The 25,187-nt window shown below is 37.4% G+C and overlaps 3 protein-coding genes across 4 annotated transcripts; 1 reads left to right on the top strand and 2 right to left on the bottom strand.

The window, feature by feature from the left end:
- Positions 1-4,694: 4,694 nt before the first annotated feature.
- LOC120431658 (mpv17-like protein 2) lies at positions 4,695-5,898 on the top strand. The gene is made up of 2 exons (XM_039596763.2): positions 4,695-5,007; positions 5,065-5,898. Exons 1-2 carry the CDS (start codon positions 4,728-4,730, stop codon positions 5,487-5,489), a joined length of 705 nt encoding a protein of 234 aa, XP_039452697.1. The 5' UTR covers positions 4,695-4,727; the 3' UTR covers positions 5,490-5,898.
- LOC120431659 (N-acetylgalactosaminyltransferase 6-like) lies at positions 5,538-22,233 on the bottom strand. Of its 2 annotated transcripts, XM_039596764.2 has the most exons (3): positions 14,565-14,962; positions 14,123-14,434; positions 5,538-10,098 (listed from the first exon to the last, which is right to left on the bottom strand). In XM_039596764.2, the coding sequence occupies exon 3, from the start codon at positions 10,053-10,055 to the stop codon at positions 8,235-8,237; it is 1,821 nt and encodes a 606-aa protein (XP_039452698.1). In that variant the 5' UTR covers positions 10,056-10,098; positions 14,123-14,434; positions 14,565-14,962; the 3' UTR covers positions 5,538-8,234. The 2 variants fall into 2 exon arrangements, with proteins under 2 accessions (XP_039452698.1, XP_039452700.1); XM_039596766.2 differs by lacking the exons at positions 14,123-14,434; positions 14,565-14,962 and adding an exon at positions 22,099-22,233.
- On the bottom strand, positions 22,100-25,069 carry LOC120431657 (exosome complex component RRP43-like). Its single transcript, XM_039596762.1, has 2 exons — positions 25,002-25,069; positions 22,100-22,883 (listed from the first exon to the last, which is right to left on the bottom strand). Exons 1-2 carry the CDS (start codon positions 25,067-25,069, stop codon positions 22,106-22,108), a joined length of 846 nt encoding a protein of 281 aa, XP_039452696.1. The 3' UTR covers positions 22,100-22,105.
- Positions 25,070-25,187: the final 118 nt, after the last annotated feature.

The raw sequence follows: 25,187 nt of genomic DNA, 5'->3' as shown, positions 1-25,187 counted from the left end.
GCAGATCAATAAATTTAAAAAAAAATCAAATATTTAAACTCATAAGTAGGCTTAGTGATTTTTCACGCTCGAAAATAGCAAATTTCACGGGGACCTCAATTTCAAAACACCAAATTTCACGCAAATTTCGCGGAACGTGAAAAATGTTAAAATAACTCTGAAAATCTTTTGTTTAAATCACAGAAACTATTTTTTATGCTTCATTATATATTATTCTTCAATGAACTAAAAAAAGCTTCTCTAAATTTGAACGTGACACAAAAAAATCTAATAATTTTCAAAAAAGTTTTCACCTGGTATATGGATGAGCTCTTTTTATATTTTAAAACAAAATGTAGGGCATGCGTATTATCATTTATTGAACTACTTCTTTAATTTTTGACTAATAAAGCAAAAACGTTTTCGCTGATTTGCTTCTGTTTTATCAGTTTACATTTTATTGAATTTCATATCAAAGCAAGATTGTCCAGCCAAAATGAGTAAAATAGTTGGAATTTTCTGCGACTTCAGCCCATTCAAAATAATTCTTAAGGATTTAATCTCTCTTTTCAAAAACTAAATTTAAAATCAACAGGCAAAAAAATATAATTTGTAGCGAAATCGAAATTTGTATTCAAAATGAGAACAGAAAACAAATAAAGGTGGCATTTTTTAACTTTCAGGGGAATCATCCACCCAAAAAACCAAACAGGAAAAAAATCAGAAATGTTTTTAAAAGTGATTTCAAAGATAAAAATACTCTGCATATAATGTTGGATAAAACAAAGCTTATTTCTTTTAATTTCTTTTGAAATTTTACATTTCAAATAATATAGTAGTAAATTTTTACTAAAGCGAAATAGTAGTTTATGCAACAAGTTGCAAAAAGAGGATTTTTTCAGCACGAGTCGTACATTTATCCAACGAGGTTCACCGAGTTGGATAAATACGAAGAGTGCTGAAAAAATCAAGTTTTGCAACGAGTTCCATACTACATTTTTTGCAATTCCAAAAAACACACACTGAATGAAATTTTATGTCAAATTTTCATGTATTTTGTCAATAAATCGTTTAAATCAAAAAAAATGTTGAAAAGTGTTACTTTTCAAAACAAGTGCTTAAAAGTTCAACTTTTCAGCACCCATTTGAGTGCTAACCGGGACCGATAAATACGAAGAGTGCTGAAAAAATCAAGTTTTGCAACGAGTTCCATACAACATTTTTTGCAGTTCCAAAAAACACACACTGAATGAAATTTTATGTCAAATTTTCATGTATTTTGTCAATAAATCGTTTAAATCAAAAAAAATGTTGAAAAGTGTTACTTTTCAAAACAAGTGCTTAAAAGTTCAACTTTTCAGCACCCATTTGAGTGCTAACCGGGACCGTGGTGTAGAGGTAAGCGTGATTGCCTCTCACCCAGTCGGCCTGGGTTCGATCCCAGAAGGTCCCGGTGGCAAATTTTGAGACGAGATTTGTCTGATCACGCCTTCCGTCGGATGGGGAAGTAAATGTTGGCCCCGGTCTAACCTAGAGGTTAGGTCGATAGCTCAGTCCAGGTGTAGGAGTCGTCTTCCTGGGTCCTGTCCCGGTGGAGTCGCTGGTAGGCAGTTGGACTCACAATCCAAAGGTCGTCAGTTCGAATCCCGGGGTGGATGGAAGCTTAGGTGTAAAAAGAGGTTTGCAATTGCCTCAACAATCAAGCCTTCGGACACCTAGTTTCGAGTAGGAATCCCGTAATCGGGAACGCCAAGGCAATGCTGTAGAGCGAATAATTTGATTTGATTTTTTTGAGTGCTGAAAAGTAGAACTTTTCAGCATTTATTTTGAAAAGTGTTGCTATTCGATTCTGTTATTTTTGGTACAGAAAAGTAGGCTATTTCGTCGTTTAAGAATGACAGGAAAAGTAAGTAGTTTAACGACGAAATTGCAAAAAAAAATATTACTAAATTTTGTTATTTCCTAAAAAAACTGAAAAATCTTAACAATTCTTCAAATGGTTCATTTCAAGCTTTTCAATTGAAAAAAAAAATAACTTAAATAGTCTTTATGGTTAAAATATTGATGTTATTTGAAGCAGAAAAAATGATTTAAGAAAATTTACAAATCTCACACCTTCCGTGAAATCATCAAAAATCACCAACCCTATATTAGTAATTGAACAAGGGTATTCACTCGCTTAATTCTACAGTAGTTCTTTAAATGGTTTTTATTCCTATTTGAGTTTGGTAAAATATTTTGAGAAAACCGTTACAGTTTCAAACAAACATATAACTTCACGGGATTTCACGAAAAAATACAAATTTCGCGGATTTCACGCTGTCCGCGAAATTGTGTAATTTCACTAACCCTACTCATAAGTATTTAGTTAATGCATTTATGAATTTTTGAACTTTTTGATTTATGATTTCTAGAATTTTTAATTTGTTATTTTTAAATATTTGTATAAAATTCAGAATTCTAAAATATATGGTTGAATTTTTAAATGTTCGAATTGCATTATGTTTGAATTCTTGAAGTTTTACTATTTAGAGTTTTTGATTTTTTTTGTATGCAGTCCACACTCGATTAACCGAAATTCGATTATCCGAAGGTTTGTATGGGACTTCGTGTAATCGAGTCACAAACCAAAAAAAAGTTTAATCGTATTTTTTTTAATTTTGTGTTTTTAACAGTTCTGCGACCCCATTTTAGTTAAATTTGAATAGTTAATGACACAATGCATTTTTTCAATATTTCATCACCGCCATCTTGTATTTTAAAATTCTAAATCATTTTAGCGTTGTTAAGGGGTTATAGTTAAGCACGACAATCAAAAATAAGACAACGAAACAGTTTTTTTTCCGAGGTTCGATTATCCGAAGTGTTTTCTTTTTTTTTTTTTTTTTTTGAGGCCTTCGGATGATCAAGTCTGAACTGTATTTGAATATTTGAATTTCTAAATATTAAAATTGAAATTTGTTGAAATATGTTATAAGTTTTGGATATATTTGATTTTTTTTAGGTCTCGAATGCAAATTTCGAAATTCTTGATTTTTTTTACTATGAACTATATTTAATATGTTGCATCTTTAAATCTGTATTTTTTTTTTTTTTGCAATTTTTATAATTCTTAGTTTTATGTTTTTTTTTTCAAGTGTCTTAATCTTTCAAGTTTCTTAATCTTTTGAACTTCGTAATTTATGTTTTTATTTTTTTGCCCGGAAGCAAAATAATTACTGTTTTATTTTTATTTTCGGTTTTATGAGATCGTCGCTTGTGTGCTAACTTGCGACGCGTCTGTTGAAAAAAGATAGAACATGTCACAAGACCGCACACAAGCGACAAGATTGAATTTTATTCTCTCCGTACCATTCTTGAACCAGCAAAAAATCATGTTTTATTAGTTCGATTAGTGTACTATCATAAAAAGATTTTCTCTGGTATAACATGATTTTATCACAATTTTTTTTTATTGAGTCCTTCTAGATTCTGCGACTAGGCTAGAACCGGAAATTATACAAAGTTACATAAATACGAATAATAATAAAAATACACACAAAACAACAACTAGGGCTAGGGGTTCTTTAACCCGTACTTGCCGACCAAGTAGTGAAAAAAACATTGATGTCATAAGAAAAATTCACTATTAGACCGATTCTTAGCGAAGGTACACCAAAATGTCACTTTTTTCAATTTTCAATGTGATTTTTAATATGAAAGATTTAATTTTTATTATGATGCAATAATTGCAATGTGCTTTAAATGCGTTTTCTTACCTCAAAAGCCAAAAATATTGACCAAATATGGTCTGCAAGCCATTGAATGGGAGAGGAGTTTTTTTTCATAAATCTGCTCCTTTCGTTGTCCCGTCACGAAAAGAAATGGCTGGCAAAAACTCAAATTTCAACCAATTCGTTCAGTTCAAGGAGCAAAAGATTCGTTTTTTAATTTGTGATAATGTGTAGAAGAGCAAAAGTTTTTAAAAATCAAACTGGAGAACTGTAGCGATTTTGGTAGAGTGCCTTTTAAAAGTCCAGTTTTACGATGTTGTCCCGTCACGCTACATTTTTATTTCAGGGGTAGCACAGGTACTTTCTGCATGATATTTCTTTATAGGAAAATCAATTATCTTTCCAAATATGTAATAACATTCTTCTTTTATTTTGCCACTACAGCCAAAACGCTGAAAAAACTGGGATTTTTTTTTAAAAGGAGCCGAAGAATCGGTCATTAGGTATAACGAAAAATTAAACTCCATAAGATTTTTTTTGAATTGCGCATTTAAGTTTTTTCAGTAAAAAAAACAACCTAAGGTAAGCATTTCCCCTTAACGGTACAACGCGCGTGCGATGTTTTCTCCATCGCCCACTTCGCCGCACAAACAGCTGACAGAACCACCCACCCAAGCCAACCACCCCCTTTCTCTCCCATCATCAAACGAACACAAAACCAAAACAAACAACATTCGCGCGTGTGTGTAGTGTACGGAACAAAACGGCTTCATGCGTAGTCGCGTGTTCTAGAGACTCTGATGCAATCACCACTATCGCCAGTGACGATGCGAATGGTGGGATTTTGTTTAGAGAGAGCAACAAAAAAGTCCCATTCATTGATCACACGACTCGTTGAGAACTAGTCGTCGTCATTAGTTCAGTACTCAGTAGTTAGTGCAGTTGCAGCGAGGTAGGTGCACCTTATAAATTGATCGCGTTTCACCTGTGAAATCTAATTCGTCCTTGAAATTTTCTCGTTTCAAAGGAATCAAAATGCGAAAAATTGTTCAATTCGTAGTGCAGCGGATAAACCCAAGAATTCCGAAAGGCAACAACCGCTTGTACTCGTCATCCGGACAAAAGAATTCCCCATCAGATGACACACCAGCTCTGCGTCGAATATGGAAGCTAATGTTTGGAAAGTACCTGCTGGTCACGAACACGGTCAGCTCCGGTGGGCTCATGATGCTGGGGGACGTTGTGGCCCAGGAGCTTGAAAAGAGACGCCACGGAACGGCTCACACCCAGCCGGGTTACGACTGGTATCGAATAGGTATAAGCGTGTGGGTAAGTCCCTTCTAATTCTTGACTAATTATCATCACTTCTCAGGTTGCATGACCCTGGTGGGAATATCCCAGGGCCCGCTGCATCACTATCTGTACAAGTGGATGGACCGCATTCTGCCCGGGGCCAGCGTTTCGACAGTATTCAAAAAGATCGGCATCGACCAGTTTGTCATTTCGCCGATCTTCATCGTGACCTATCTGTACAGTGCGGGACTGCTGGAGGGAAGTAGCGTGCGCGAGTGCACCGACGAGATAAAGGATAAATACTGGACCATTTATACGGCGGATTGGCTGGTCTGGCCGCCGACGCAGTTTATCAACTTTTACTTTATCAACCCAAAGTATCGAGTGTTGTACATTAACGCGATTACGATGTTGTACAACGTGTTTTTATGTTACATTAAGCACAACGAGGACCTTCGGATAAATTTAGTTGGTTCGGATGATAATAAGAAGGATAAAAACTAGTACTTAAGTAGAAAATGGTGCTTGTGAGTGTAAATAAAACAGTCAAAATGGTGTGTTTAACAACGAGTTTCATTTTTATTGTTTCCCACTTCTTAAATCGATATTGGCGTTACCGGAAATCTAGCTTAACATTGCATTTAGTTTTTCTTATCTGGAAATGTCTGTTTCGTTTACGTTTCGTGGAAGATGGCAAGTTGTTTTGTTAAATGCGGCTTATGTCCTGTTAACATTTTGTTTATTTCAATTTGTGGCTGCCTCACAGAGAAAAAAATCTTACAGACTAGATATGTGTATGTGTAGAGTTGTTATAATTTGATTACTTTGTATCCAGAATGCCAAGCGCGAATCGTTTATCATTATCTTACATGGCAAGTGTGCAGTTGTGGGCTTTGGTGCGATTCCGGATGAACATTTTTCAAAAAATTAACTTCTTTACTTTGAGTGATCGATTTCTCTACAAATTTACAACGGTAAAAAAACGTTTTATTGCAAAAAAAATGACAAGACAACATTTTGTCGATGGATCAACTATGGTCCCCTTGGAACGAGCTTTTTTTAAGAGTTTTGGAAACATGCGGAATTTTGTGAAATGTGGGTTCTTTTTAAGTTTGACCCCACTTTTACACGGCGCTCACACACACTATTCAAACGTTTATAATGATAGTGTGCGTGAGCGCCGGGTAAAAAATGGCAGTTGACTAATTTTTAGATTGGCTTTGTCAAAAGAACGAGGCAAACAAAAAAAATGATGCAAAATAATTACAAGTTTTCAATTTTTCCAGAAAAAATAAATTTACAATCGAAAGAAAATCTGTAGAATATTTGAAAAAGAGCACGCTTTTTAAATATGCTTTTCTATTTCAATGTTTCATGGCTTTATTTCAAAGTTAATTGTGTTTGATCTACTCGAAAAATAACAACAAATAATCATAAATATCAAACATTTCAAGAGTCCTAATCGAATGAAAAAATTAGCAATACAGTCCAGACTCGATTATCCGAAGGTTTGTATGGGACTTCGAATAATCGAATCACGAACAAAAAAAAATCGTTTTATTTTATTTTCTTGTTTTCAACATGAAATTCGAGTTCTGCGACCCCATTTTAGTCAAAATTGAGTTGTTGATTGCCTATTACAAAATGAAATGCATTTTTTCAATATTGCATCACCGCCATTTTAGCCGCCATCTTGGATTTAAAAATTCTAAATCATTTTAGCGTATTTCAGGGGTCATACCTAAGCTCTCGGCATAATCAAAAATCAGACAACGAAAAAAAATTCGTGGTTCGATTATCCGAAGTGAAATTTTTCCGAGGCCTTCGGATAATAGAGTTTGGACTGTATTTCAACTTTTTACAAAGAAGCTCAAAACCCTTCAGATGCTTTTGAAAATACGGATTTTTGACATCAGACACTGAAATTATGTTTAAAATACTGATTTTATTTTAAAAGGTTGCACAGCAACGAAGGAAGTTGTTGTCTTCTTATTCCAAAATGGTCAAACTTACGGACCCATACCTGCAATAACGGGAATATAAAATTAATCAAACTTTGTTGTACGTTGTACGACAGTTTTGTAGGGGATGAATAAAAAAATATTTTGATGGTATCCGTAGTTTTGAAGATACTAAAATGTCTGTTACAAAAATCTGGGTGCAAAAGCCCTGGTTGATGTGCACCGTTAAAAAATCCTTTTAAGCAGATTTGGAAAAAAAATCGTTTATCGAGCAAACGAAAGAAGAATGTTTAAAGAACTAACCTTTCTGAGGACTTAAAAATTTCTTTTACAAAATATTTCATTTGAAATTTTAAAAAATAATAGGTTTGAAAAATCAAGTTTAAACACTTTTTTTCCCTGTAGGTTCAGAATAGTGTTGTTGTTTTGACATTTTTATGCTCAAACCACGTCCGTGCTCAAACTCAATCCTGTTCAACGAATATTTCGTGCTTGCCATTTCATTAGGGCACATACATTTTTTAGGCTAGAGTGTGTCCCTTTCACACCTTATGTAAACTGTCATTTGAGTGAAAGGGATACACTATTGTTTACAAAAGTTATGTGCCCTTTTGAAATGTTAGGCTCCATTTGTCAAAAAAGGTAAATATTATGATTAGGGTTCTAGACGAATTAGCTTATTCAGCCAATAAAAATAAACACTTCAAAAAGTTTTTTTGATTTTTACACTACTTGTGAGTTGTTCTAACATTTCAAATTAGTGTAGATATTAGATAATAATTTTAAATTTGTCTTTTTTTTTAATCTCCATTGATAAACGATTTCTGATATTCACTGCGTTGAACTTACAACTTAACAAACTTTATTTTTTGTGAATTCATTTTATCGTTTATTTCTAAACTGTCTCTTTCCTCAAAATGTTAAATACATTTTTGGAAAATATTTTCAAGCCTTTTGAAGTTTTTACAAACTTTATTGGTAAGAAAAATTAACCAATCAAACAATTATTGAATTTTAATAAAAAAAAGAATGAATCTTTTTTTCCAAATATTCATCCAGAATCGCTTCCCTTTTTAACAGTTGTACTTCAGAACATTCCCACCCTCGATTCTCCCCACGATCCCAGTTCCGCCCCAGTCTCAACGGTGATTGCTTTCGTTTACGCGCGAACAAATCCCTCTTATCACACGAGCTTCTTCTATCTTTCCCCAAACTACCAATTGTAAATCACACACAAGTTCCAACGCTGTGATGTGCTGCGATTGTTGAGCAAACCTCCCTCCCTCCCCTACTCGATAATCTTCGCCCCGTACGAGTCCCAGTGCCTCAGCGCGGTCATGTTGAGATAGCCCCACTTCCACCGCTGGTTCGGATTCGACTCCGAGCAGGGATTCACAAACACGGCCCGCTTGTCGGCGTCCATATCGAGGCAGCGATTGTTCTTGCCCTGGCGGATCTGCTGGCTGTCCAGGTCGTACCGCCACAGCTGATTGCCCTGGCCTCCGTGGCAGTGGTAGAGCAGGATCTTGGCGTTGGCGATGCTCTCCGACACGTCCCAGCACAGTTCGCCGTACTTGATGCGCAGGTCGCGATGCCAGGACAGCTGGAAGAACTGGTTCGCCTGGGGTTGGGCCTTGTCGGCGGCGCAACCGAACAAGCCGATCGTTTCCTTTTCACCGTGGCTGAGCGTGTCCACGCAGAGATTGGGGCTCGAGACGGATTGGATGGCACCGTTGGCAAAGTCCGGCGGTTCGACTGGGGGATACTTTTCTATGAGGTCGAACGCAACGTGTTCGATGAACCACTTGAATGGTTTGCATTGAAGTTTCTCGCGGATTGCCAGCTGCTTGGACAGGTCTCCGGCGTCAGTGTTGTCGTACTTCTTGCGATCTCGCACGTACAAATACTCCTTGTACTCGTCCATCCACACTTCAGCAACGCGTTTGTAGTTCCGCGTAAGGAAGTCCTTCTTCCGGGGATTGCCGAACGGCGCATACCCTCGGTAAATGTGGCCAACCCGTGAACACGGCGCGTCGTACATCTGACCACCGCACTGCCAAATCTTGAAGCTCAACTCGTACTGCTCACCACCCCAAATGTCCAACCCCTCGTCATACCCACCCAACTCCCAGAAGAACTTGGAACTGATCGCAAACAACCCACCCGCCATAATGGGACTCTCAAATGGTTCCGTCGGATTGGCCAAATCCTTTGGCAGCAGCGGCAATCGCTTATAGTAAAACTTCCAATCAAACGCCCCCCTCGCGCCCTCGTCCTGCGCCCGGTACTCAAACGTGTCCCACGCGACCACGTCGATAAACGGACAAACACACGTCCGGTAATCCTCCGCGATCGGCTCCAACAGCGGCGGCAACCAGTTCACATTCGCTTCCGTGTGCGAATCCAAGAAGATCAACACATCCGCCGTAGCGGCCTTGGCCCCGGCCAACCGCGCCGTAATCAACCCGGAACGCTCAGGCAAGTGAATCACCTTAACCTTCGGCATATTCTCCGCCACGTACCGATCCAACTGATCCTTCAAAAACTCCTTCGTACTACAATCGTCAACTAAAATTATCTCACTGATCAACTCCGGCGGTGACCTCAACAGCACGCTAGACGCCGTCCGCAACAGCGTACTCCAGTGTTCGTTGTAAAACGGAACCACCACGCTAACCGTGGGCAACTCACTCAAATACTTCTTCTTCTTACACCCCGGATGCCGAATATCCGGCAGCGACCGGTTCAACGATATCAAATCACTCAGCACCGCGTTGAACCCGTTCTTCTTGAACAGCTTGTCCTGCATCTCCTCGTCCTTCTTCTCCAAATGCCCCGGCTTCCCGTGCTCCCCCACCCCACTCCGACTCCGCTCGGCCTCGATCAGCTTGTAATCGTGCCAGTCGATGCGCCTCTTGTGGACGTTCTTTTTCGGACCGTTGAAGAACGAGCCCTGCTTGCGGTGCTGGGCGAGCGGTTCGGCGGGACTTTCGTCGAGCAGGTTTTGACGGTCGACCACGTTGAACGAGCGCACGATCAGCACCAGGAAGAGCAGCACGAAGCCGCCCACGAGGGCGTACTTTAGCAGGACGCGCGTGTTGCGGCGCATGGTGTCTCTCGGATGATTATACTTGATTTATAGAACAAAATATCTGAAAGTAAGCATAAAAGAAAGATTCTCATTTATAGGTTCTGATTTTTGACTTCGACAATTTCCATTAAAATTTTGAAGTAGTTTGAACAAATACTTTTTTGCACCCTAATTTTTTGAACCGATTTTGAAGGATAAGCTTTGAAAAATATTTGCAACAGCCTTAATCTAATTATGGAATTCTGTAATTTGAGTTTCAGCTAACTCCCTTAACTGATATGTTTGATTTTTTTTCTTCAATACACTCCACCCCCGGTCACTTTTTCGTTTGGCACCATTTCAGTTTGTACCCCGTTGTTTGGTCAAAGTCAAACTAAAAAGTGACGAACTGTCACTTTTTACACGGCACTAACGCACACTATCAAAACAAGCTTTTGGTAGTGTGGATAAACTCCGTGTAAAAGGGGTGTCAAACTAAAAATTGACCCCGTTCGTTTGACAACAGTTGGTGTCAAGCCATCGGGGTTTGAGTGTATATGGCTCTTCACATTCTCCTAAGTCCATTCATCTAGTGTTGGAATGCTCGCGCTCTCGCGAGAAATATTTCTCTCTCTCTCCCGAGTTCTCGCCGCGAGTCACGAGCTGCCGAGAGCAACTCGCCGATTGCTCGCGCTTTTCTCCACTCGCGAACGGGCAAGCTCGCGAGTGAGAAATGGCCACGAGGCGCTCGCGGCAGGAGCGAGGAGAGGAACAAATCACAAGTTCTCTCGCTTCTTCTCGCTCGAATTCCAACACTGCATCTCATGAAAATGGCCGATTTCGAGGAAAATTGCTCATATGTCAGGCTGACATTTGACATAACAAAGTCGATAGACGTCAAACTTTTCACTATCATGCCAAACACTTTTCAAAATGGTTTCAAACTCTTATAAAACAATAAAAGCAAAATTTTAAAATGTTTTTATAACATTGCTGAGTAATTATTAAAAAATCGGCCCAAAAAAGAGTTTAATTTGTGTGAATTCTCAATGTACTGCACCGCAAAAAGTTTATCTTCGCAAAAAAAAAATAAACGTCAAAACATAGATTATTTTTCAAACTAATTATTGCCAACCAACTGTACTAGTGTATAATGCATTACCCAACAACTTTGTCTTTGAAATCTCGGATGAGTTTTTAAAAAGCTGTAAAAGCCATTGGTAAACAAAGCCCTTTTTGCATCGGTAATCGACCTACTTACGAAAATCCAATTTCAAAAATGATTGAGATTGTTTATCTACACGTCCTTCAAGTGCCCTAAACAAAAACAAATGAAATATTGTTCAATTTGAAGAAAAACGAATATTAATATCGGTGGTTATGGTGGCTCTTACGGCTTTTTGAAAACTCACCCGAGAAATGTACAAATTGTGGCTTGTGATTTCAATTCTTATATTTTTAACACCGGTTTGGTGTCTTCGACAATGTTGAGTTATTAATGAAGAAAAAAATGTAACATGAAAAAAAACAATTCAAAATTAAATTTCCCAAAATCCATATATCTAGATTTTTTTAAAACAAAAAAAAAAAGATCCTATAAGCTATTGTGTTCCATATGTTTATACTGCCCATGTTTGCATAAATGTCCCATATGCAAAAACAGCAAGCTGAGAAAAAAGAATTTGATGTTTGTTCCATATATAAGGTTACGTGTTAAGTTTTCGCGAAAAAAACTGGATTTCCTCATGATTTTTTAGAATAAAGTACTGAATGTTGTAAGCTTTTCTGAAAGAGCATACGATTTTCAACCAAACTGCATCGATAACTAAAAAACGATGAAAATGCATATGGGACATTTATGCGATCATGGGAAGTATAGTACCTGTTAAAACACTATATTTGGAATTAAAAATAATATGTTAAGAGGACTTAACTTTTGAGCATGGACAAAAATTTCGATGAAATAATTTTTGGAAAATATTTTTTTGAAAAAATATAAATTTTACTAGTTTTTAACAGTTTTAAATGTATAACCAAGTTTAAAATCAAACAATACTTTACACATTGTTTGATAAAGTGCACCGTTTTTAAAATAAAGCCACTTTAAATTTAATTTTAACTAAACAAATCTAGCTATTCGATATTCAAATAAAGTGTCCATGATAGTCAATTCTTGAAGATATTTTTTTTAGGTCAACAAATTCAAAAAAAAATGCATCAGAGACATAGAAGTTTGGACCTCTGGCTTCTAAAATACAGCGAATGAAGGAAAAAGAAACTAAAAAAAATTTTTTTTTGTAAGTCTCATAATAACAGCATTTTATTTTTTAGTTCTAATATCTTAAAAGCAAATGGTTCAATGTTAAAAATGAAATGTTTTTAAAGTTTGCTAATCTCTACAAAAAAAAAACATTTTTTAAATTTTGGAATTAAGTTACGGAGAAGTCGAAAAAAATCCGCGCCGCCACAAAAACCCAATCCGCGTGAAATCCGCGCCATTTTAAGAAAAATAATGTTGGGACAGACATACAAAACAGCATTATTAAGTTTTAAATTTTTAAATCATAGAACGCAGAATCTTAAAAACTCGAAAATTATTCGGACAAATTTAGTTTTGCTAGGATGAAGTAAACTTAAGGGAAAAGCCAAACAAACATATTTTGGCAAAAAAGAAATCAAAAATAGAATTTTCTGAATTAAGAAATTTAAATATGAAAACTAAATCAAATTTAAACCCAAAAAAATCATAAATTTTTTAAGATTCCTGAATTTTGAGATTTGAACATTCTAATACGATGATCTCAGTGTTTCTCAGCAAAGTCGAAGCACGACATTTTTATTATTTTCATCTTTAAATTTTCAGATTTTCTGTGTAATGACAAAAATGGTAGCACTTTAGAATTTAAGAATTCTGCAGTTTTTCATTTTGTAAAAGGTCCAGAATTCTTTTTTTTTTAAGTCCAAAATATGAGAATTTAAGATTTTTTATTCATTTTTGAATGAGAATTTTTGTTTGAAAAAACGAAAAAATCAAAAAAGTTTTAAATTTTTGAAGTTCTGAAACTTTGAATTTTGAATGCGTGTTATTTTCAAATGTGTTGATCCTTTTATGCAAATAAGGTTAACAAACAACATTTTTTTCCATTTTGTTTTAGCAACAACTTCTAAGAATTCGTAGTTTTTGCACTCAACGAAAAAAGGAAAAAAAAAATATCCTAATTCCTGATAATATTTATCTTTATAACTTGAACGTAATTTTACCTCTCTTATTTATTTATTTTACAAAACTGCCATCCGCACGAAAACCACGCAAAACTTAAAAAATATTGTTTTTGAAAAGATTATAAAATTTTACTACCCCTCCGGCCCTCAATTTTCAAACGATGATATCTTGAAAACTTTTGAGCCAATTTTCTTATGTTCAAAAATAAAACTTGAGAGAAAGTTTTTCAAAGTTTTGAAAAAAAAAAATCAGATTTTAAGTCCCGGGTTACATTTAAAAAATGCTGAAATCGAATTATTTAACCTTTTGAAACGTAACTTTGGGTCAACTTTGAGACATTTGAAAAACAAATGATGCAAAATGGCTTGTGGTTTGGTTGAGCGTTTTATGCATTACTGTGAATACAAAGAGACGAGTTGTTCAACTCGTCTCTTTGTATTCACAAAATGGCTTATTTGGATCTAAGTAACAGATAGACAAAGTTTCATCAAAAACAAAAAAAAAACATTTTTTGCGAATTTCGAGAGAACTGCTTGGTTTAAACATTGATCTTAATATTGAAAATAGATTTTAAAACGTTTATTTAAAATCAAGTAATTTTATTTACCTAATAGATTTTTATTTGAATTTCGTTACCGATAGGGTCTAAATTCAATAAAACTTGAACCAAGACTTGAACCTCATTAAATTAATTGCAAAAGAACACATGCCAGCCCGAGCCAACTGTCCCAGAACCACGTCCACACTTTTTTCCAAAAATGAAAACAAGTACAAGCATATCTGGTTTCATTTTAGTAAGTAGGTATGATGTGATAAGCACAAACGTGTGTCCCCTTCACTCTGCGCGATCAACAATCGCCCCATTTTATCTTTACACACTCACCTGTATCAACCAGCAGCAATAGCAACAACAACAACAACCAAAAACAAGTCTAACGATATTCTCGCCACTGTCTCTCGCCGTCGTCGCCGTCGTCCTCGGTTTTAGTCTGTACACTTTAGGTGAGCTGGCACTCTGGGGCTGGTTATGCGATTAAAATCGACTCTTCTTTCGTGTCATGACCCAACCACCACCCTCCTCGGGGACTTCACCGGTTGATGTAACAACACATTTGTCACGGCAGCCAAGTACTTTCACCTGACGAATTGCATTCAGCGGCACTGATGTTGGTTGTGGTGACCTTTCACTCCGGTCCTAAAAGAAACCCCCGAGAGGTTGTTAGTCAAATTGTTCTGATGCGCTGGACGATCTGGAAACAAAGATCGCCAACTAAAGTGCGCGTCAACGCACTGATTGCAGCAATGATAATAAAATATAAACTCACCAATTTGGAGCAATTTAATCCCCAGACGAAAACAAATCTCCGCTTTGTCCGGCAACAAGTTATGGAATGTGGAGGCACTGCTGGGATTTATTCAGCCAAATCCGCGACGATCGTGAGAGAACTCCAAGGGATGGGTTGATCAAGAATTGGCCCCAACCTCGTTTTTAGGGCTTGGTGAACGAGTTCTTGAGTAAAACACAAACCTGCCTCGTCCGCTGCGGTCTGCCAAGTCTACACCACTGCAGAGTCATCAAATTCTGACTGTCAACCTTTAGGTTTGTCTCTCCCGTGTGAGGGGGCTAAGTCACCATCAGCAGAACACACTGAGCAAAGGTAGAAAAGAACACGCACACACAAACCGATCTGTCCTAAATGTTGATACCCCACTTTGGAATAAGCGCTTCCCATCAGGGGCTTTTCACACCGCGATGCTGAGGAACGCGTGGGAGGAAGTAGATTTTGCTTCAATTCGTAATAGTAATATGTTTTGTTTTGTTTTATTTATCACATGCAAATATGATAAATTAAAAAAAAGCCTTCAGTCCATATAAACTAGAGCAATTCCAATTGGTTTTTAATTTATAATATTTTTATAATATTTTTATAATGTTGCAAAATATTATTCCATGCTATGGAATTTACAAATTACAATTGTTTTTGATTTTTTGTTATTTAGGGACCACAAATCGAAAAAAAGTCTTGAAATAAAATCATTAATATTTTTAATTTGTGACAGAGGCGTAATAATATTTTTCTCGGGTTCAGGAGATCATTTTGAGCAACTTTTGTTCTAAGAAAAACTTTACTTCTCTGGTTTTATTTTTTCTTGTTTCATTTAATATAACTTTCATTTTGATCCCAACATTTCATTAGGGCACAACACCAAAAACTGCGATTCGAGAACGTATCAATACAGTCCAGACTCGATTATCCGAAGGCCTTAACAAAATTTCACTTCGGATAATCGATACTTCTGATAATCGAATCACAAACATTTATCATTTATTATGTCTTTTTTATGATTTAGAATTTTAAATCCAAGATGGCGGCCAAAATGGCGGTGACAAAATATTGAAAAAAATGCAGTTTTTAGTTTAATTGGCAATCAACCATTCAAATTTGACTAAAATGGGGTAGCAGGACTCGCATTTGATGTTAAAAAAATAAATTAAAATAACGATTTATTTTTTGGTTCATGATTCGATTATTTGCGTCTGGACTGTAATTGTATTCGATGTAATAATATTGGAACTCCTAGTTGCCTTATAATGCCGAATCTTAAAATTGAGAATCTTGAAATTAAAAGGGCGGATTTTGTTTTTTTTGTAGAAATGCGTTAACCACAATGAAAAATAAAACAATTATTGAATTGTTTGGCAGAAGAAATAAAAAAAATTATTAGCAAATTCAAAAAATTTGAAACACAGATATTAGGAAAATTAAAAATTGAATATGAAATTGGAAAATACAAAAAAGCATCAAAAATATATTTTCAAATTGAGAAATAAAAAAAATCATGGATTTTGAACTTAAAAAATACATATGGGTCATTCCAGGTCAACTGAGTACACTTTTGGACTCGACCTTCACCGATTTGGACCAAACTTGGAGGGAACGTTCATCTATCGATAGTTAACAGAAATCCCAAATTTGGTACTGATTGAACCATCCCTCTATTTTTGGCACCGCCCTTTTTTGACGATTTTGTAAAAAACTTTTTTTACTTTTAATCATAACATTGCAACTATTTGAGCAAAAGACTTTCTACAGGTTGCATTTTGTAGAAAATTGTCCAAGGAATTCGATAAAAATGAATTTTTAACCCTTAAATGACCACTTATATTATATTTTAACGTTTTAAGTATTAAAATTCAGTTTTGACCAATTGCTTATATTTTTATTTGTTTTATTTCAACACCATCGTGTTCCCCGGACAATTTCACATAATAATCAATGTAGACCTCAAACTAAAATGAACTATCGGCGAGATACAGCGATTTGACTGAAAAAAGTTTGATTTTGCGCTGCACTCTGTCTTATGAATTCAAATCCGAAATAAGTTTCTCACATATAAAAACCGAATTATGCGGGATTCGTCCCTTTTTGTTGAAAAGTACACTATGTACCGTAAACTGGGATGACTTTGATAGCCCGGGGTGACTTTGATAGGTTTTTCACATGCCCGTCAAATTAATATTTAAACATTTTTGAGAATTTTGAGTATGAAGGGAAAGCTTATTATCGAACATATATGCAAAAATGTGACTGTTACATTGGATGTAACAAAAATAGTGGCCAAATCAAATTTCTATCAATGTCACCCCGGGCTATCAAAGTCACCCCAGTTTACGGTACTTCCGAGTGCTGCGCAAAATCAAACTTTTTTCAGTAAAATCACTGTATCTCGCCAATAGTTCATTTTAGTTTGAGGTCGACATTGATTATTATGTAAAATTGTCCGGGGAACACGATGGTGATAAAATAAAACAAATAAAAATATAAGCAATTGGTCAAAACTGAATTTTAATACTTAAAACGTTAAAATATAATATTAGTGGGCATTTAAGGGTTAAAATTTTATTTTCATCGAATTCCTTGGACAATTTTCTATAAAATACAACCTGTAGAAAGTCTTTTGCTCAAATAGTTGCAAAGTTATGATTAAAAGAAAAAAAAAGTTTTTTAGAAAATCGTCAAAAAAGAGGGCGGTGCCAAAAATAGAGGGATGGTTCAATCAGCACCAAACTTGAGATTTCTGTTAACTATCGATAGATGAACGTTCCCTCCAAGTTTGGTCCAAATCGGTGAAGGTCGAGTCCAAAAGTGTACTCAGTTGACCTGGAATGACCCATATGCATGTAAAAAAATAAACCAAAATTTGAAAATTTAGTATTTTAAAAATATAGAAAATTAAAAATAAAAAAAAGTAAAAATTCTAAGTTTTAACTAATTTAAAGTTCAGAGAATCAAAACTCAAACACTTAACAATGCTGTGTGTGTGTGTGTGTGTGTGTGTGTGGTCCAATCCAATACCCGCTAACCGGTAGCGAAATTATGGGAAAGTATAATTTGTATCAGACTGTGTACATGCCGAATGCTGATACAGCTTATCTCAGTCCCGGGTATTAGGTGGTGATAGCCCTCGCGCTGCTTCCAACGACCCATTTCAGAATGACAGAGCTCCTTGCGGTCCAATTCCGAGGTCGCTGGGCATTGTTCGGCCCCGCCTAAACATAGAAGCAAGCATCTGAAGGAAACTCGATCTATATTTAGACTTCCAATCCCCTCAGGCAAATCAGGGATCAGCGCGTATTTAATAATATGAGAAGAAGAGATAACATGTTTCAACACTACGGATCAATTCACTGCTAGAGTGCAAAACCTTCTGATAGCCGACTGCTTAGCGTCCCAGACCACCAATCCAAAGGTGTGAGTTCGAATCCCACCTGGTTCATTTTAGTTTTTATTCATATTCAAATTCCTGATTCCAAATTTCAAAGGTACCGACCGGGATTTGATCCCTGAACCTCTGCTTGGGAGACAGAAGCCGTAACCATTAAGCCACAGAGCCGGGTATAACTCAAACACTTAACAATGCTACATTGAAAAAAAAAAAATAATTTCAAAAACTATTAAAATATAAAAAATATAATAAATCAAAACTTTTAAAATTTTAAATTAAAAAAATAAAACAGTTTGTACTTGATTTCGTCAAAATGTCTAATTTCTCAATTCTCTAATTTTGAGTTGCTAACCTTAAATATGATTCCAAAGATGTATTTTTTTTTGTAATTTAAGATAGCTTTAAGAATTTAAGAATTGAAAAAAAAAGATCAGAACATAAGAAATTAGTTGAATTAGTTCAATTCAAGCCCTTATGAATTTGCGAATTTAAAAATTTATTAACTTTAAAATTTCAAAATTTACTAATTTTAGAATTTCAAAATTTAAGAATTTAAGAATTAAGGAATTTATAATTTTTTGAATTTGACGGTTTTTGAATTTGAAAATTAAAGAATATGAAAATTTTATTCCAGGAGTTTAGAGTTTTATATTTTTTTAAACTTCAGACTTTTGAATTTAGTTTTTTTTTTCAATTCTTAAATTTTTGGACACTTTAATTTTAAGTTATATTTGTTTCTAATAGTATTTAGCTTATTCTATTACAGTCGACTCTCTGGTTGTCAATATCCAAGGGACCGTCGAGGAAGAGAAGCATCAGTTTACAGAACGATGCAAAATGAAGACTCGATTGAAATTTGTTTTTTCTTGCTGACCAGCTATAGGAGAGAATCATGGCAACGTCCAGCAAACAAAAACAAATAAATGTCAAACACCCTTCAAAGCTTCGTTTCTCAAAGAAAAATGTCTATGCAAGCCATGAGAAAGTAAAATTATTGACAACCGGAATAGATATTTAAAGCAAATAGAATCCAAGGGACCGTCGAGGAAGAGATCCTTCAAGCAAGAGAAAATATCGAGGAATAAAGACAATCGAAGTATGCAGATTGAAGGGACTGAAGAATTCATCGGTACATGGAGCATTATTGATATCGAGAGGATCGACAGCCAGAGAGTCGACTGTATCTCATACCTTTTGACGTCTTGGTTCTTGTTACCAATTTTTTGCTTGTTTTTATTTCAGGTTTGCTACTAAACTCAACCCCCCGGTGGTTGGTCACTTTTTCGTTTGACACTTTTTTAGTTAGTATTATGCAGCTTCCACCAAACCGAAGTGCGCATCTCTTCTGTTGCGCAAAACAATCTGTTGCGCCATACAAAAATGAAGCGGTTTATCGTAAGCGTGTACACCAGCCTGTGGCGCAACAGGCTTTGACAGGTTGCGCTCGTGTTTCGATTTTTGTCTGCTTTCACAATACCCCGTTGGTTAGTCAGAGTCACGCATCAAAACAAACGTTTGATAGTGTGTGTGAACTCCGTGTAAAAGGGGTGTCAAACTAAAAAGTGACCCCGTTCGTTTGACAACAGTTGGTGTCAAACCATCGGGGTTTGGGGTTTGAGTGTACTACTATAGAAGGACACCGTTACAAATTAAAAAAAATGTAAAAAAAATGTGTAGAGACATAGTTTGGGACATTACAAAAATACTGCATAATCATTTATGCATAACGTACAGCAAATGTTAGAATAACCACAGCCAAAATTGACCCCAAAAAATTACATTTTTAAAAACATTGGTAAAATTACATAAACCAAGCCGCACTTTCAACTCTAAAATTTTCTAAAAAAGTAAAAGAGTTCTTGTTGACAATGCTTTTAAAGGAACAAAAAATGGCTGAAAAAATGTTTTTGGTCCTCTACTGCCCAATTTTTTTTTTCGATGGTTTTTAATTTTCCCGTGTTCAGGAGGTCATTTTGAGCAACTTTTGTTCTACGAAAAACTTTACCTCTCTTCGTCGCCATCGTGCTAACTTGTTGGGCCAAATTGAGTTAAGAACGCCATTTTGTGCAGCTCACAATGCCTCACCTTTTGACCTTCGCAGATCCCCAAAATTCGATTTTAATCCTGAGATATTCAACAAAAACCGAAAAAAACTCCGTGCATTTTTGTCACTTTACATATGAAAGTAGTTTCAATCTTGTCGTGCTATCTTGTCACTCCCTGAAAATTGATGTAAGTGCGACAACTGGCCAAAGGGATTTCAGGTCAGAACGCGTTTGACGCACGTGCAAGCTAGACTACCGTAAACATTTGTAATTATAACTCGGGACTCCTGCAACCAACTTCAACCAAACTTTGGGACAATGCACAGAATGGTGAGCCAAACAAAACGTGTTTGTTATTGTTTACATTGCGTGCTCTCGTTTTTGAATATTCAAGGTCAAACATTAAAACGCGTTTTTCTCGGAACGTCAAAATGGCGGGTGCGACAAGATAGCACAACGACGTCGTCTTGTTTTATTTTTAGTATTTTAATTTTCATTTATCTTGTTCAGTTTGTGTTTGTTTTCGGTAGTATTTGGCTTATTCTACCACCTCCTATCATTACATTTTGCATATCTATTTTTTCATGTTTTTACAGTCACTTTTTCAATTTATTGCTTGTTTTTCAACATTATCAAATTGAAAAAAAAAATGCATAGAGGCATAGTCTGATACACTACAAAAATTACTGCATACATATTTTCACATTATATAGAGGAAAATGTTAGTAACAAACACAGCCAAAGCTGACCCCAGAAAAAATTAAATTTTTAAACACACTGGCAATGTCACAAAACAAGTCAAACTACCAACCCTAACATTTTCTACAATTTTAAGTGTTTTAGATCAAACATTGGTTGAAAAATTGTTTTTTGGCGAATTTTTAGATCGAAGCCCGCCTAGATGCGGGTTTGGGTTGTAGAGGGTTGAAAGTTAGTTTAGTTTTTATTTGTTTTTAAAAGTTAAAAAATAAAGAAACACAAAAACAATTTTTAATAATTTTTATGGTTCAATTATCTGAAACCTTCGGATAATCGGATTGGACGAATAAAAAAATGTATGTGTGGAGTTTAAAGTGAAGTACAGTCCAGACTCGATTATCCGAAGGCCTTGGCAAAATTTCACTTCGGATAATCGAGGCTTCGGATAATCGAGTTTGGACTGTACATTGAAAAAAAAGCGGAATTTTTAGCGTAAAACATCGCTTTAGAATCTTTTCGGCCGGATTTGTCCAAGTGTGAGATCTTATAGGAAAATAATCATCATTAAAAAAAATATATATATATTTCAAAATTCCAACCAATCCGTTTTACAGTTCGGCGCAATTTTTGCCTCAAATGCCGACACACACAGTAAACAAAACATCGTGCCAAAACATAACAAACCCGTGTGTGCACGGCGCTACACACAACCACAACCGGGCCAGCCAAACGGCAGCATCCGGCACTCACCAACACAATAATTTGAGCATAAACACAGAATGCGACAAGCCCCTCCGAATTAGCGCAAAGGTGATTGGTGTCGTCGTCGTCGTACCTTTAAGCTTTGCACACCTCTTTACCGACGAAAGAACAGTTAAACGATAATAAGCCGGTTTGATCGTCTCTCTCTCTTTTTGCTTTTGATCGGACACCTCGTGGAATCGATTACGGGTTGGGTTGTTGAACCAGCTGAACAAGCAGACTTGGTACTTAATAATTGAATTTCTTAATTTTAAATTTACTTTTTATTTCTGTTGAAAAGATGTGTTTGTTTTCTAAATTATTTATTTAAATTATTTTATGTAGGTATTCTTGACGATTTAAAATTTAAAAAAAAAGTAAATTGAGCATGTATTGCATCACATCTACCACCACAAAAAGCCAATTCTCATCTTATATTTTGCTCTGGCTGGACTTGTTTACGGAAATACAAGGAACGAGTTCGGTTAAAGAGATGCGAGGCAGATGTAACTCTTGATTGTATTTGTAGAATACCTGCCCACAGGTAAAATGCAAGCCAGCTGCTTCGAGACAATCGAGTTGCATTTTCGCAGTTTTAAATTTATCAAGGAATTTCTCAAAACTAGTAAAGAATAAGAAAACTCACCTTCAATCTACTTTTTATTCTTCACCATCGTCTTGATCAGCGCCCGGACCGACTTTTCCCGCTTCAAGGCGTTCTCGATGCATTGATCCAGAAGTTCCTGCTCCACCGGATCGCCACCGCTCTTGTTGATGTAGCTCAACGTGGCGTCACAGATGGTGATCGTGATGGTGGACGTGGCCAGCGCCTCCTCCTCCGCCGTCGGATCCGCCACAATCCTCCCGCAGAGCACCGCAAACGACGTCGTCACCGGAATCGAGCTCAACGTGAGCGCTTCCCGCGGTTCCTCCTCCAGCACCTCCCTTTCGTCCGTGTCCGCGTTGTGGCGCATCCGCGGCAGTGTCAGCGTGTGCAGGGCAGCCACCAACGCAATCACCGACGCGTCAAACACGCACCCGTCATGGTCCAGGCAAACCAGGTCGCAGTACAACGCCCAAACGAGCTTCTCCTTCGTGATGCAAAGATCCTTCAAGTTTACACAGCCCGAGTTCAAGATTGCGTCCGCCAGTGAGCAGCTGTAAACCTGGGCCTCCTCGCTGGGCGGTCCCGGACGGTACTTGGGCGAGCACAGCGGAGAAATCTCGATATTCGGCACCAGAAATCCGGTTTCCGGCTCGACCGGTTTCGGAGGCGCCAACTCGGCCTTGATGCCGCACACGACGGTCGTGTTACCAATCTTGACGATCGACGACCCGTCGGCCGATGTGATCGAGCCAAAGTTGATGGCCAGCGGGCGGAGATCACCGACTTCCCGCCCATCCGGCCTTATGTTGCTCTCGAGGTGGTCTCTGCGCAGTCATGAGAGCAGCCGTCGAAATTTCCTCACGAGCGCATAAGTGTTTACACATCGACGATTTCACAGCACCGAACAACCGAGAGATCACACAATGTACGACCAACACTTCCTACTGACTAAGTTTTAAGAATCCATTTCTCTCAGGCCTCTCACGCGTCAATCTCAATCGAATCTATTAGAAACACTCAGACTACAACAACACAACTAACAAAACTCTAGCTTCCGACTCACACACAGTTGTACGAGACACATCTACCTCACTTATCACTACTCTCATATTCTCTATGGCGTCATACTGCGGCTCTTCTAGTGAGATCTAACAGTCTATCTCATCTCTTTTTCAGGACTCTCTCCTCTTCGTCTATCAACGCTATGGCACAAGCGCGCTAGATACCAAACTCCAATTCTGCAAACTCATCAAACACATAGCGAGGACGAATGTGACACGACGCGACTCGAGAGCGCGAGTCCCCTCTAGATCTGAGCGCGCGCAGACACCACTATGTGCAACACATCCTAGTACTCATCATGTGTCTTACATCATGCGAAACAGAATACCGCGTGCATACACAGAGACAGATATGACTCCAGAACATACTTACCACCAACCTCAGGATAGTCACAGACTCTATCACAAGCCTCCATACTAACTGAGCGTACCACCGTTTGGGCCCAGTGGGCCTAAATGGCGCCTTTCGATTTATCTAGTCCAAAATCTCTATGAACACACTGCGAAGCAGTATACACGTTCAATATACATGCTTCTTACTCTCTCTGACACATTACACATCTGGGAGTAAGATCTGATCACTCTCTCCATGACAATGAGTCTCGAGGAGTACAGGCTTTGATTCTCTCTCTCTCTACACGACGTCTCTAGCGCTGTTTTTACACGACAACTTCGCCACGTTGGCAATACGATTAGCCTCAGCGACTGCGTTCTTCTGAAGATGAGACGCCGACTCAAAGTCAACCATCCAAAAAAAGTTTCTACACAGCGCAAACATTCTATGCGCGACGTTACAGTATTCTCGACTGCGGAGCGCTCTCACTCACATACGCATGCCTCATCTATAGCCCACAGATACCGGACAGAGTATTACGCGCGCATCTTCACGCACAACTCTGCTCATGTAGATCTAAGACGGTAGCGAGCGAGTTAATCTACTCACACTACTAATCGATACATGGACACTAGATATTCTATAGACTACACATTGAGAGAGCTCACATTCGCTCTCATAGTAGAGAGCACGTTTTTAGCACGTCTTATTAAGCGAAGTCGCAGACTCATATCCTCAGGGAGATATTGATAACAGATCAGTGGCTCTCAGATATGTTCAGCTACACTTTGCAGCGTCTACGAGCTCGTAACTTCATTCAAAAATTTTTAATGTTGTGCAAAATATTCTATTCGATCAATACTCACTTATGCTTTCTAAGCGACAAGCACTAACCGACTTCTAGATCATATATCTGAGTTGAAAATAGCAATCAACAAGAGCGCTCTAGACTCGCACTTCTATCAGACAATGCATTACTTAGACAATTCAATGACAATACAGAAAATAGTATAAGAAAAAGACACACACAATGCATGACCACAAATTCATCACAATTTAGACACTGCTTAGTATATCCCACAACGACCATCCCACTTAGTGAGTCACTTCTCTGCGTCATCTAGATGCGCGAACGGCGCAATGTCCTCTCTACATATTCTACGAGATGAAGTCTAGGCGATCGTCGAGCACGGGCAGCCTAGGACTGTCAAGACAATTAGTAGCACGTCACAGATAGTCACATGGTCAATATATTTTTACCATAATAAATTTGAGCTGGAATCGACTAGACATAGAGAGCGATCACGAACATACATAGAAGAAGACACTGATATCTTGTTCGCGATGAGCTTCCTCTAGATACGACGTTCGGCGTAAGACGGGCGGCGGGTAGACTCCATCTTCGTAGAGTATAAGTGTGAGGGATGGTTTAACGTATGTAGCTGAGATGCATTGTTATCATCTCTAGATATCAGCAACGGAGAATATCAGACGAGAGCGAGATGAGATATTGTTAGACTGATCTCTTCTACTAACAACAGTAGTACGGATACATGGTATATTTGGACGCACCTTCTTGGAGATCACGGGAGTGTGAGTTGGGGTTAACACACATTGTGAGGAGTGTGTTATCGAGTGGCACGCGAATAAGATAGAGATTTCTTTAGATTTGACAGAGGATTTGCTGAGGGTGATCACTGGCACACTCTATTTATCTATGTGGATGGAGAGAT

This window comes from Culex pipiens, chromosome 2, assembly GCF_016801865.2.
Source record: "Culex pipiens pallens isolate TS chromosome 2, TS_CPP_V2, whole genome shotgun sequence".
NCBI lineage: Eukaryota > Metazoa > Arthropoda > Insecta > Diptera > Culicidae > Culex > Culex pipiens.
The sequence above is the reverse complement of the archived record's forward strand: the minus strand, read 5'-3'. Positions and strand labels throughout refer to the sequence as shown.

What these genes read in the sequence shown, in the direction of transcription:
- LOC120431659 (XM_039596766.2), bottom strand. Translation starts at nt 10,055, where the DNA reads ATGCGCCGCAACACGCGCGTCCTGCTAAAGTACGCCCTCGTGGGCGGC.
- LOC120431658 (XM_039596763.2), top strand. Translation starts at nt 4,728, where the DNA reads ATGCGAAAAATTGTTCAATTCGTAGTGCAGCGGATAAACCCAAGAATT. An exon ending in TTACGACTGGTATCGAATAG is followed by an intron (nt 5,008 to 5,064) that starts GTATAAGCGTGT and finishes ATCACTTCTCAG; the next exon opens with GTTGCATGACCCTGGTGGGA.
- LOC120431657 (XM_039596762.1), bottom strand. Translation starts at nt 25,069, where the DNA reads ATGTGTGTTAACCCCAACTCACACTCCCGTGATCTCCAAGAAGGTGCG. An exon ending in TCCAAATATACCATGTATCC is followed by an intron (nt 22,884 to 25,001) that starts GTACTACTGTTG and finishes ATGACTGCGCAG; the next exon opens with AGACCACCTCGAGAGCAACA.